A 13,415-nucleotide genomic window follows, 5' to 3' on the forward strand; every position below is an offset into this window, starting at 1 on the left:
CGGCTGTGACCTTTTGTTGTGCCTTAAAACTGAGGCGCCTTGCGATTTTTATAATAGAACACTCAGAACCCAAGATTCAGTTTCCCAGGCACTTACTTTTCGCTAATGAGATAAAATGTGTATGAACACATCTACTGTATTTGAAACGCTCAAACTGATTCATAGGGATAGACATTTCTTTTTGCCAAGTAGCTTTGTACCGTGGTGTCACGCAAGGCGACAATTCGGAAACTCAAGATGCTGTATTTTCGCAACGAATGACGTCCTGGCTGGAAACTTGAAAACAGATTAATTTTCAGGTCATGTTTAACCTCCTCCTTTGGATTTGGATTTTAGAATTTGATAACGTCACTGTGAAAACCATCCACAGCTCGGTGGTAAACTGCAACCGAGCTAGAAAACGGAAGGTCACAGGTTCAACTCGGATTTTTCCGATTATTCCGGAGTCAACCTCAAAAAAAAAAAATCTCTTTATTTTATTCACCGGGGTTAACATATAATATCTCTTTCGGTACAATCGAAAGATTAACTTTAAATACAAATTCCCATACTATATAGTGACTTAATGTATTCCCTGTTTACCCCCTTGGATAAAGTCCCCACTCAGTCTAATTTGCTGTAACATATAGAGCTGCATCCCCCTATCTTTAAGTGTAATATATCCTGTTAAAATGATAAATAGAAATAATGGAAAAAATCCTTTGAGTTCCAGATGAATCGACTTAAAGACGTAGAGGAAAGACCCAATAGTATAATGATAATACAATTTCTGTAACTGAAGTCCTCAAAGAATATTTTTTCAATGCGACAGTTTTTAACATCACACTACTCCGCCGCATTAAGAAAGTGCTCCATAGAATCATCAAATTCTTGCATAAATGGAGTGCGAGGAACCGGTGACTTTTTTCCAGTGAATATGTTGGTATAACTTTGGCTTCTGTATGTGGTGATGTCTTCCATCTTGTACTTGATCCAAGCGTGATAAACAGCCGAAGCATCCAAATTGTACCCGTAACCTGATTCCTGGCAAACATCAGCAATGTAATCCGTTTGAAAGTCAATTCCATCATCTGGGCCATCTATTTGTTTCATTCTGAAGTTAATAAAAAGAGCCCACATTACCAGTTTGCACAAGAGTGAAGTAGATAAGATTGTTGATCTGTCACTTTGCACAGTCACAAATGGATTTATTTAAAGATACACTTTGCGTGCGAAACAAACAAAGGGCCGCCAATTTTAACCAATCAAAAGAAACCATCTCACGCGTGACTGCTCCTGCCATGTTTTTTTCAGGGACATGGCAACTGATTTTCGCGGGAACGGGTATTCTAAAAATAGACTCATTTGTAACTATGCTGGGAGCCCACCCATGCCATATAACAACATTCTTATCTACTTCACTCTTGGTTTACATCAAAATCAGGCCTCAAATATCCTTGTGCTTAGTCTAACGTCCGAGAAGCGAAGCTATGTCATGGTTTTGTCGTTTTTCAGCCACAACTCAGTGAAAGTAATTAGGGAGCTTTAGCAACGACAACGGCGACGGCAACGAGAACGTCACAAATTTGCATATTTTGTGGGCCAAAACAATAGCTTTGCACGCCCTGCACGTGCGTTTTTCATTTTTGTCCATTTCTTTGCCGTCTTCAGCAAAGCAACAACGTGAAATTACCAAGTTTGAAGTCTTATGGAGAACGTCAGCACCTGGAGATAAATTTTCATTTTTCTCCCTAAAGTAAGGGCCGCTCGTAACGATTTCATTCCTGTGGGACTGAAACACCTTTGTCATATTAAAAGGCCTGGAATAGTCGCGAAGTGATCGCAATAACGTGAATTTATGTTTTTACATGACGTTCTCGTTGCCGTTCCCGTCGTCGTTGCTAAAGCTCCCTATTATCGCAGATATGAAGCCACTTACTCAGTTGCGGAAAAAACCTGAAAACAATACGGGATTGAACGGGAGTCGAACCCATGAACGCGCGATTCTGCTGTACTTGCTCTACCATGTGTGAAGCCTGGTTTTTACTAGCGACGCAAGCATAAGAGCGCTTACATTTCACCGTGAAAACAAGGTAGACACAAGCACAAGTACAAGCGCAAGCGCAAGGATCAAAATGTTTCCTTTTCCTTGTGCTTGCGCTTATGCTTGAGTTCGCTTGCGTTGTATGAAAACGAAACGCAGCATTCGCCCTTGTCACACGGCGGCCATATTGTCCCTGTAGACCAAAAAAGCTTTGTTTTACCACGCCAAGCCTCGCGGTGGAAACCATAGGGGTGAGGCTTGGCGTGGTAAACCACAGCTTTTTTGGTCTCCCGGGACAATATGGCCGCCGTGTGACAAGGGCGAATTAAAGCAAAAGGAAATTTGCTACTTCTGGCCAATTGAAGCACTAGTTCCAGATTCTCCGCGTCTCAGCATTTGAACAAAATGGCGGATGCCGTGGTTGTTAGTTATTGCTTATGTCAACGTTCTTTTTCACTAGCATAAGCTACTTATGCTTGTGCTTGTGCTTGCGTCGCTAGTGAAAACCAGGTTTGAGCTATGAAGCCATCCTGGAAGCTGGTCACTTGTAAGTTCGTATTGTATCCCAGATATGATAGAAAAAATACATGACGGCTTCATATATTAAACTGCAGAGCACGTAGGTCTCAAGACACTCTCGTTGAAGATTTATAGAGCGACCAAAGTATCGTAAAATAGACGCTCTAAGCCTTCTACATTTTTTTTAACAGGATTGTAATATGTTTATCGCTCTAAAAGGCGCTACATTCTCCCACGCTACCACACACCTCATCCTTCTATCCGAACCCATTTAGGTGGTAGCTTTGGAATGTCACAGTAAGAATAACATGAATGTCTCTTAACAAAATGATATTTTTCAAACAATTAGCATAAAAGGAAGAACTCAATTTTTTCTTAAATCCAGACAGTCTGCAAACGACAATTAGCCAAGGAATAGGCTCTCCTTGTGGGCAAAATTCGCGATCTTAGGTTCGATTAGCCTGTTCCAGCCTCCAAGACAGTCGAGAAAACGAAAAAAACTGCGTAAGAGCAACAATAGGGGGATTGGGTCCAGGCGAGGCTCCTCGACCCAAGCCCCCACTCGTTTTTCATACGTAGTTGTTTTTCGTTTTCCCGACTATCTGGGAGCCTGGAACTGGCTACGTTTCGACCAATGGCACGCGGTCTAAAGCTAAGGAATTTGAGGTGAGCAGGGAGCTTTCCCTCGCTCCAATTCCTTAGTTTTTGACGGTGTACAATTTACGAGTAAACATAGGCAAACATCTCCGCGCGGCTGCCAAATAGAGGACTCTAGGCTAACGAATATCGGTGATCAGGGCACCCACTTGGTAATCCACGATTTGATGTCATTTTCCATGGTTTGCAGATCGGGAACTTTCATATCTCCCATGATACAGTTCACGGCCCAGTGTGCTTGCGCTTCAAACATGGTGAAGGTGTAGTATTCGTATAACGCCCCAATGTAAAAGACTTTGTTATTCCCTGCGCGGGTCCACAAGATCCCTTTGTACAGTCCTTCAGGATAAGGGACATTTGGACTCTTCAGCCGCAATCGCTCTTCCAGAAAAGGGAAGGAGAAGTGGTATCCAGTGCATAGAATAATGTCGTCTACTTCGGCTGAGGTACCATCTCCAAACTTGACGGTGCTTCCCTCGATCTTGGTCAAAAGTGGTCTCTCTGATATCTGTGGGGGCCACTTGAAACCCATCGGTTTCGTTCTCCAGGTGCAAATAATACTTTTGGCGCCATACTTGACACACTGAAGAGCAATGTCCTCTGCAGACAGGCCAGCACCGACCAATAACACTCTCTTGTCCTTAAAATGAGAGGCATTCCTAAAATCATGTGAATGGATGACTCGACCAGAAAATCGATCAATTCCAGGGAAGAATGGCATCATCGGAACAGAATAGTGACCATTTGCCACCACAATGTAGTCAAACCTCTCGACAGGAAGCACTTTGTCCTCTGGAAGATTTTTCACAACCACTGAAAAGTCATTGGTGGCATCATTGTAGGTGACTTGGCGGACAACGTGGTTGAAACGAATCCAAGGACGAAGATTAAATTTTGTCCAACGACCTGATATAAATGAAGACTGCAATCAGGATTCCCATGATTCCATGATTCTTATTTTTACCACAAACATGGAGGGTCTTTTCAGGGCCAATTATACATAATATGATGATGGAGGGAGTAGACATCTTCGCAACATGCGACCAATATGACCGAATGCATAAATGTTGTACAAAAATGTATTCTTTTGTTTATGTACTAATGAGACTCACTAGCCTCTCTCCCAAGCAACCTTTCTTTTGCATTTTGTCCATGCAAACGAGGCTAGCGATGCTAATTTATTAGCACATAAATAAAAGAATATTTTTTTGGCCGCCATTTATGCATTCGGTCTTTAGGGCAGAATCCACTAAACTTTGTGTAAATGCAACAAGGAATTTTAGGGAATGAGAGACGATCTCTTTGTTCAACGATATGACTTACTCCATCCCACCTCATAAACTGTAACTGGATTTGACGAATCTGACCATCAAATGGTCATTTGAATTAGAAATCCATCTGCCCCGCCCACTTGATCAAAAGCCAATTAATACTAATCTGAGATTAAATACCAACCAAGGTACGAGTTTTGCATCGCAAAAAAGCATTTAAGAATCTAATTTTACTCCAAAGGAAAACAAAAAGTCTACCTCAAAATTGTTGGCTAAGAATGTTGTGAATGAAAGCTAAAAATCTCTAACCAGTTTGGGAACTGAACCCACGCCCTTCAGATTACATCACCACTATTTACAAGTGTTCTTTATCTTAATAAGCTGTTGTTGGCCAAACAACCAGACTTGTATACACCAACGCTGCTCAACTGAACGAGCCGCAAGAGCAGACAAAAGCAGAAAACAACAACAGTTTAATTTGTGTATTCGTCTTGCCTTATTAACAGGATTTAATTTATTTCTCCATTAATTTGAAAAACAGCGCCTAAACTAACCATAAGGGCCAGAAGAATCAGGCAGTTAAAAGTCCGATCTGAAGGTAGAGGGTTCATTTTCCACACTGGTCAGAGATTTTCCTCTTACTTTGTGTGGTCCCACTTTCGGCTAACGCTGAGATAGATTACAAGAGCTTTTCAGTGCTATAAACCATCATTTTAATAGTAACTTGGACTAAATACTCACCCTTCAGGTAATCATATATAGCTTCCCTTGGAGGGCACGACGGAATGGGTTTCCCAAAATGTTCCTCAAAGGTGTAATCGGGATATTCTAAGCCCTCAACAGGACTATTAGACCAAAGTCCACGGTACATACTTCCATGCACAGGCTCCCCATATCCATCTATGCCTAAAATGAGATAGTATGATTGAAACAAATACTTCAGGTATCTCATTTGGCAAACCCTGTCCCTTCAAAGTATAATGTTGGTAAAGAGCCTAATTTTAATATATTAAGGACGGTCCCTACTATTGTTATTGCGCATACGTTCTGCGCATCTCGACATACTCGGATTTCCTATCGGTGATGCTTACTAAAACAGGGATATTTTTGTGCGGTTTAAAACTATCCGAAGAAAGTAGATCTTAGTAAGTACTCTTGGTATCCAAAAAGAAAATTGGGGGTAACCATGCATTTTTCAGAGATAAATAAGCTTCAATTTGAGAAAGAATGCCATACATTGCTTTGTATTTTAAAGCTTTTTACAAATATTCATGAATTATCTTTGAAAAATGCGTGGTTACCCCCAATTTTCTTTTTGGATTTCAATAACACTTGTTAAGATCTACAGTTTCTGCATAATCACACACCGGGACAAAAATATCTTTAATTAGTAGGCACCGTCCTTAATTGTTCCACAAAAGGCACCATCTCGAGGCTCTTGGAAATTAAATCAAAAAAATCATTATGGTTCTGCCCCAGAGCAAATCATGTTTATTGCTTTAAGTTTAATTTTTTATTATCGAAATTGGTCTACAAGGTACAAATAAAATTTTTTTCCCAGAGTTGTGATGTGGCAAGACACACCTTTTATAATGGAGTCCCACACTGTAGTGTGACCTCCACTGCCATGAAACAGGAAAAAACTAAATAAACGTCATAGATTCATTATTATTATCATTATTATTATTATTATTATTATTATTATTATTATTATTATTATTATTATCAAGGTCCGAAATTAACTTTTTTATGTGGGTGCCAACTGGCGACTTAGATAAACATTTTCAGTCGCCAGATGACAAATTGTGGTCGCTAAAAATTTTCGCCTGAAAATGCCCGTTTTGAACTTCTTTATGGATACCAGAAAGCAACGACCACGCGGTCTTGTGTATGTGTCAAGCATTATTTTTCGCTTTCGAAAGCGGACATTTTGGAGAGAAAAATCCAACCTTGAATGTAATTAAGAAATCCATCTGCCCCTTAGTTTGTTGAAAATTTCAGCCACGGAAACACCAGTCACGTTCTGTCGCACACAAGCCGCCATGTTGTTACCGTGCTACATTCCTCGTACCAGTCCCTTGAATCTCTTTACTGAGTCATTGGTTTTTCGTCCGCAATACGTATTTTATGAGTTACCGTGAAAAGACGTGGCAGCTTGCTACTTATGGAGGTAGTTAACGGAAACCCTCCTTTCATTTTTATTTCAAAAACATCGGCAGGATAAAAAGTCAGACACCTTTTGGCAAACGGCTCTGAACTTAATGGTAGGTCGCCGGCGACCAGTTGTGAAATTCTAGTCGCCAATACTAAATTCTTAGTCGCACTGGTGACCAGGAAGGCGCAATTTCAGACCCTGATTATTATTATTATTATTATTATTATTATTATTATTATTAGTAGTAGTAGTAGTAGTAGTAGTAGTAGTAGTAGTAGTAGTAGTAGTAGTAGTAGTAGTAGTAGTAGTAGTAGTAGTAGTATTACTATTACTATTACTATTACTATTATGATTATTATCTTTGTGAACTGGATGATCTTTTTTCCAGTTTACTTCCTAAGGGAGCAGGTCATAGCCCATGACCAAAGGTCCCTTAGAGTTTTCTTCTTACTCTAGAGCTAATTATTATTATTATTATTATTATTATTATTGATCAAAAACAATTTCGTAAAACATAAGCAAGCGAATATTGACGTTGAAAGCTGACGTTTCGGCGTCATCATGACACCATTCTCAAGGCAAAGTGAGTAAGTAGTGCGAAGATTTGATTTCTATAATGTGAAGATTAGAGACTATTGAAATCAATTTGCATAATTTACTTACTTACTTTGCCTTGAGAATGGTGTCATGATGACGCCACGTCAGCTTTCAACGTCAATATTCGCTTGATTATCATTATTATACAATAATACAATACATACTTAATTGACCTCTCCCCATAGGGGCTTTTCAGGGCCAATGAATCAACGAATTTATTATTATTGTTGTTGTTGTTGTTGTTGTTGTTGTTATTGAAAGTGTCCAGAACAAGCTAAGGTTCCAAAACACTATATAATTTCAGCATGTCTGTGCATTTTTTCCTGTAGCCTCCTCTAGATTGGATACATTATAAAACCTGAACTGGCCTCAATACCAGATTCCATAACCGGATGGTGCCTTCAAATCATACCGCTAGACATAATTTTTTTTTTCCGGAAAATATACTTCACAGCCCACTGATTCAAGATTTGCAAAAACAAAAAAATTGAGCAATCGAGACGCCCAAATTTACCTTTACTGAGACCTTACTACATGTATTTACAATGGTAGACAATAAAAATAGTACTGGTATTCAAAAAAGAGAGACAAAAAAAGTACTTTCTGGATCTGGCTCTATCTTTGTCTCCTTAATGGAGGGTTTTTGACTGGTTAATCCACTGACTCGATAGCCGCCCTAGGACAACCCCAGTTGATGAGTAAAATCATCTGGAGTCAATGGGTTAAAGGATAAAGTTAGGTCAGTGCAGTTTCTTAAGGAAAGAGGCAGGTTATTGAATAAACTAGCAGCTTCATAACTCTTCTTGACCATTCTAAATGTACCAGACTGATCAAAAGCTTCTAAAAGTCACTGAGTGTGGCTCATTCAGGATAGCTTACCAGTTTCCCAAGCATACTTCCAGAGTCCTCCCCAATCAGACTGCTTCTCGAAGCAAACAATGTCAGGAATTTTTTTTCCTTGCCTTTTCAGCTTATTGAAGTGATACAAAATGGACATGCCACTAGGTCCTGCACCAATCACACAAATGCTTTTCGAATGCATCATCTCAGATTCCTCAAAAACCCTGAAGGTAGAAATCAAAATATTACATTTTTTAATGTGAGGGGGTCCCTGAAGGATTGTCATCCTGATAGTAGAGAATGAGTGCAAATGCATACCCTATCAAGGAAACAAACTTAATGTTTCTAAGGAATATTTTGGAAAGGTTTCTTCCCTTTCATGATTCACCCAAAGAAGAAGTTGACGCATTAACGCTCCCAGGGGAGCAATCTACACAGCGCTGATTGGTTCCTATGTAACCCACATGTGATTTCCAGATGGGTAATAGCCAAAACGCATGGTCGGGGCCGGGGTCGGGGTGTCATTTTTTTTCCCCCAATTTGTTTTGATTCAGTTTTTGTTGTTATTCTCCTGTACTGTTATTTTCGAATGGCCGGAATATGTCCTTCATTTATGGTGGAAATTATCAAAAAAATTAATGAACCTACGAAATGTATGAAAGCTCCTAAGGGACATCTTAGTTTTTTAAATTCTAAATCGGACTTCGTCTTTTTGTGTTTTCAAATCGCAGTTGGTTTTTGAGAGCATCTCACTTCTTAATTACATGTATTTTGAAAACCGGAGTTTGTTTTTCTGTTTTTCGAAATTAAGAGAATTTGGGAGTTGAAAATTGGAGTTTATGGAATATACACAGTTCGTAATGCAGTCACGCAACGTTCCCTCGTGTTGTTTTCAATGTTGTTGTCTGACTTTACTGCAAACCGTTTGTAGTAAGTCAGAGTCGCACAGGAAATTGCTAGCCAATTCTATTCAGACATCAAGGAATCGAGATTTATGATAAAAAAAAACAGCAACATTGAGAACAATTTTGCAAAAACAAGCAAAATGAGAATGTTGCATGACGACCATTGTCGAACTGCATGTATTGTGGAGAAGTTTTTACGAACTAGACATGAAAATGTGGTTTTAAAATGTGGAGCTAAGTGAGTCTTCAGTGTCCCTAGGAGCAAGCGTTTATTCCCCACAAAAACTCCAATTTCAGTCGGAAAATTCTCTTAATTTCGAAAACCAAACTAAGATGTCCGGGCTTTCGTAGATTCCATATGTTCCTTATTTTTTTGACTAATTTCCACCATAAATGAAGGAAAGATGCCGAACATTTGAAAAAAACAGTACAGAAGAATAACGACAAAAATTAAAAAATAAGACAGCCCCGGCCCCACGTTTTGGCTACTACCTTTCCAGATGACAGTTTCTTAACAAAGGGAAAGGAATGTATGGTTCGTTTCAGCAGAGGCTCATATTTGCATGGGCTACAGGCTATGACTACAATAAATCTGCCACTTTCATGTGGGTCAGACACTTCATGGCAAATACACAAACATCTTTGGGGCCAAACATGGGAATGAACACTGATCATCCCATGCGTCCTAGACATATAGTTTGTTAAGTACTAATCCACACTGTTTATGCCTTGGCACTTGTTTGAGAATGACTAGTTCTTATGCCAAATTTCACAGCGATAGATGGAAATGGCAGATTTCTACAAATCCTACAAGAATGATGCATGTGTGCATCAAATTCAGGGCTAGGTAGAGAAAAGTTACCTGCTACTACACAGAAGAGCAAGAAGTTCATGTTTTGCGGTATACTCACTAGTTTATGGATGCAATTTGATTTGCATGTGACTAAATTAATATACAGCACAAGAGTTTTGGCCTATCAGATTTTTAAACTCGTGTTTTGCAGACATAAGAAACTGCGTTTAAATGTTAAAATTTTAAGCTATGGGATAAATGACATCACTTTTTCCTAGATCCAACCCTCTGAGGTCCAGTCAGTCAGTTCTGAACATGAGTCATGGCAGACCATGAAATCCAAAACTTACACTCAAAGTAAACAGCCTTTAGATAAAAATCAAAGCTCAGGCAGGTGTTAAGCAAAAACATTTTCAAAATCTGAAGAAAACATGGATGTGATTTTTTTATCATAGCACCACCTTAAATGGACGCTTCGTGCTGGATGTCAAAATTGTGCATTCATCCAATTACTAGGTGAATTTTTGTATGTAAGTGCATTGAGTACATTACATGTGCAGCATTTTGTTCAATACACACTGTTAACCATCAAGTTATTATGCAAATCTGACAACCACGGGAATGCAGGAGGAGCTTTTAAAGATTAAATTCAAGAATAAATAATTATTGATTTATCATACATTGTTCATAAGAGATCAAGCGGAAATGATGTACTATCAAGGTGGATGAAGTGATCTGGCTAAAATATGTGATCCCATGGCAAAAAAATGAAGTAGTGTTCAACATGGATTGGTCTTTTCAAAGATTTTTGATGACAGCAGTTATGAATGTCACTTACGTAGTAATGAAAGGACGGTCTGAAAAATTCAGCCCTCAAAGATGTATGAATCCATGACCCGTAATAATATTGAAATGAGGAACCACCCAAGACCACATACCAATAAATTTCATTCAATGCTGTGGCCCAGTATCACTTGCAAGTTTCCTCTGTGGTTCCAAAAATCACATGATTTCCCAGAGGGACTGCCGTTGCCTTTGCAAAAGCATGCCCACCCAGTAGATGATTTTAAAGTGAACACCTCTTCTCCAAAAAAATATATGAAGAGTAATCATCCCATTTCTACATCATTTGATGAGAGTACAATATACACTTCATGCATGGTCCCTGAGGGAAGTAGTTCTGTTTTTCTGAGAGTCCTGATGTTTCCAGAGACGAAGCCGGAGGAAACATCAGGACTCAAGGGAAAATAAAAAGTTAGAGGAAACTTGCAAGTGATACTGAGCCATGGCATTGAATGAAATTTATGTGGTTTTGGGCGGTTCCCCATTCCAATATTAATACGGGTCATGGATTCATATATCTTTGAAGGCTGAGTTTTTCAGACCGTCCTTTCATTACTATCTTTGAATTTGTTTTTAAATAAAAATGTCAAATTCCCACCTCATCCCCGATCACCCTCCCCTCCAGCTTCACATTGCTAGGTGCATTAACACAGAAGACTTTTTTTTTTAGTCAGACGTAAAATAATCACAATTTCCCAGGTAGATCGAGCAAAACTTTGAAATTTCGTTCCCGACTCCAAAATACTGTACTGTGCGAAAAATTTATGATCGCAAACCTACCACCAACATTCGCTAAACCGGAACCACACTCATCGACAAAGCGGCTGTACATTATATTGATTCATGAAAAGCAACGAAGAGAACGAAGCATATTGCATGTGCAGTTGCCGTTTAAAAAGGTCTGTTAGGCATCGAGTAACACGGGAGCAGCTACTGAATAAGAATATTGAAATTATTCAATAATTGTTTGATCAGACATTGTTCGAGAGAAATAAAGCAAAAATGATGCATTATCAAGCTGGACATGTCCTCGGGCAGGAGAAGAACAGCTGGATGACGGGGTCATGCACTTGACAACCTGCCAGAATCCGTCGTTAAAAAATTCTTGTCCCATGGCAATTGGATGATAATAACAATTAGTAACAGATTGCTTTTTGGATAAACACACCTGTGAACGTCACTTAAAATAGTAACGAAAGGAAAATCCTTGAGTGGATATATTGCACCCATGCATGACCTCTGCAAGTCTTACATCTACACGTAGATTTTTTTCATATGTAAGCTTATGAATTTTTTTAGTAGCTGTTAAATAGCCAAACGATGGTAAAGATGTCTTTACTCGGGCTTGTCTCCGAGAATTCCTTACCGACTGGCGACGACTGTTAAAGACTAATTAACAAATCATAAATATCATGGAGAGCTTATGTCGGTAAAGAGAACAAGCTTACCGCAAATGTTAACCAAGCAGGACCAACACTCAGCCGGACAAAGCGCCAGTGAAACACCAAATATTAAGAAACTCACGATGAGGATAAACGAGAGCAGAACTTTAACTGATCCAAAATAAAAACTTAACGGCTCTTTCCCATCGCATATCCTAGAGGTCTAGTCACGGTACAACAGTTGGTACAGCGTGTCAAGTAAAATTCCGATGCAAGACGTCAATCAAATTAGACGCGGTCCGGTTCACCTTGTGAGTGGCAGTGGGAAGACATGCTCACTTCGGCATAAATTATCGTCTTCATTTTTCCGAGAGAACTACAGAACAAAAAAAAGGGAACAATAACATGTTCTTTCACTGAAATTAGATTCAGGAGTGACTTTATTAAACGGGAAGCACAAAAATATGGAATATAGAATCCGGAATCCGGAATCCGGAATCCGGTGGCAAACCAACAGGAAACGGGAAAGGGAAAACCAGAAACCGGAAACCGGAAACCGGAAACCAGAAACCAGGATAACAATTCGCGAGAACTGCAAGAACTTATCCACTAGATAGGTCAATTGCTTTTGCTAGTGTTTATCCGCTGGATAGTTATTTACCCGGTGGATCCACCTTTTGAACAATTGATGCCTGGTTTCTTGTGCATCTTGATTTTCATCAAGTCTTCTAAGTGGAAATCCCCGTCTCAAATGAGGCATCAACTAGTATTAAATGATTATAATCGGAATCTGTTTATCGTTCATAGTCAAGTTTAAACAGTAATAATGTTTGAAATTTATTATAAACAAAGTTGTGTTTTATCGTCTTTCCTTCGATCCTTTGATTATGTTCTAGCTATTACCACAGCCTCCAAAATAAGATATTATAAACGGGCTATGTCACACGTCATTTTAGGGTGTTTAGGGCAAATCTTTAGTTAATAACGAGAAATAGTAATGTGATTTCATTTTCTAATAAAATTATCTGTACATCACACACTCGATGATTCTGAGCAAAAGCGACCTGCCATAAACTTGAAAAACGACGGTTCGATTTTTTTCAAGATTGCCCACTAAAATGCAATGCGTTTCAATCTAGTCCGTTTGTGTCCATCCATCCTTTTCTTTCCTTTTAATTTGCTGTATTTCTTTTAAGTTGTTAAAACAGTTTTAAGTGTTTTATATTGCAATGTTTCATTCCTCTTTTGGGCATTTTGGGTGTCGACCTTGAAAGGCAATATTCATCTGTCTTTCGGCAGAATCTTCAAAACTTAGTGTTTCCCCCATTCAATGCTAGAATGACGTCTCGAAAGAGCTTCGATAAACAATGTGACTTTTTTAAATTCACTGTATGTTCTTCCTCAACCTGTATCCAACAGTTACGCAACAC

At 39.1% G+C, this 13,415-nt stretch overlaps 1 protein-coding gene across 2 annotated transcripts; it reads right to left on the reverse strand.

The window, feature by feature from the left end:
- Positions 1–452: 452 nt before the first annotated feature.
- LOC138028508 (trimethylamine monooxygenase-like) lies at positions 453–12,372 on the reverse strand. Of its 2 annotated transcripts, none has more exons than XM_068876080.1 (5): positions 12,052–12,372; positions 8,102–8,286; positions 5,212–5,376; positions 3,349–4,105; positions 453–1,093 (listed from the first exon to the last, which is right to left on the reverse strand). In XM_068876080.1, exons 2-5 carry the CDS (start codon positions 8,265–8,267, stop codon positions 826–828), a joined length of 1,356 nt encoding a protein of 451 aa, XP_068732181.1. In that variant the 5' UTR covers positions 8,268–8,286; positions 12,052–12,372; the 3' UTR covers positions 453–825. The 2 variants fall into 2 exon arrangements, with proteins under 2 accessions (XP_068732181.1, XP_068732190.1); XM_068876089.1 differs by lacking the exon at positions 12,052–12,372 and adding an exon at positions 10,599–10,646.
- Positions 12,373–13,415: the final 1,043 nt, after the last annotated feature.

This window comes from Montipora capricornis, chromosome 2 (genome assembly GCF_036669925.1).
Source record: "Montipora capricornis isolate CH-2021 chromosome 2, ASM3666992v2, whole genome shotgun sequence".
Lineage (NCBI taxonomy): Eukaryota > Metazoa > Cnidaria > Anthozoa > Scleractinia > Acroporidae > Montipora > Montipora capricornis.

Excerpts from the sequence above, each read along its gene's own strand:
- LOC138028508 (XM_068876080.1), bottom strand. The coding sequence starts at position 8,267 with ATGATGCATTCGAAAAGCATTTGTGTGATTGGTGCAGGACCTAGTGGC. Across the intron at positions 5,377-8,101 it reads GAAGTATGCTTGGGAAACTG|GCATAGATGGATATGGGGAG; the intron begins GTAAGCTATCCT and ends ATCTCATTTTAG. Across the intron at positions 1,094-3,348 it reads ATCAAATCGTGGATTACCAA|AATGAAACAAATAGATGGCC; the intron begins GTGGGTGCCCTG and ends TATTAACTTCAG.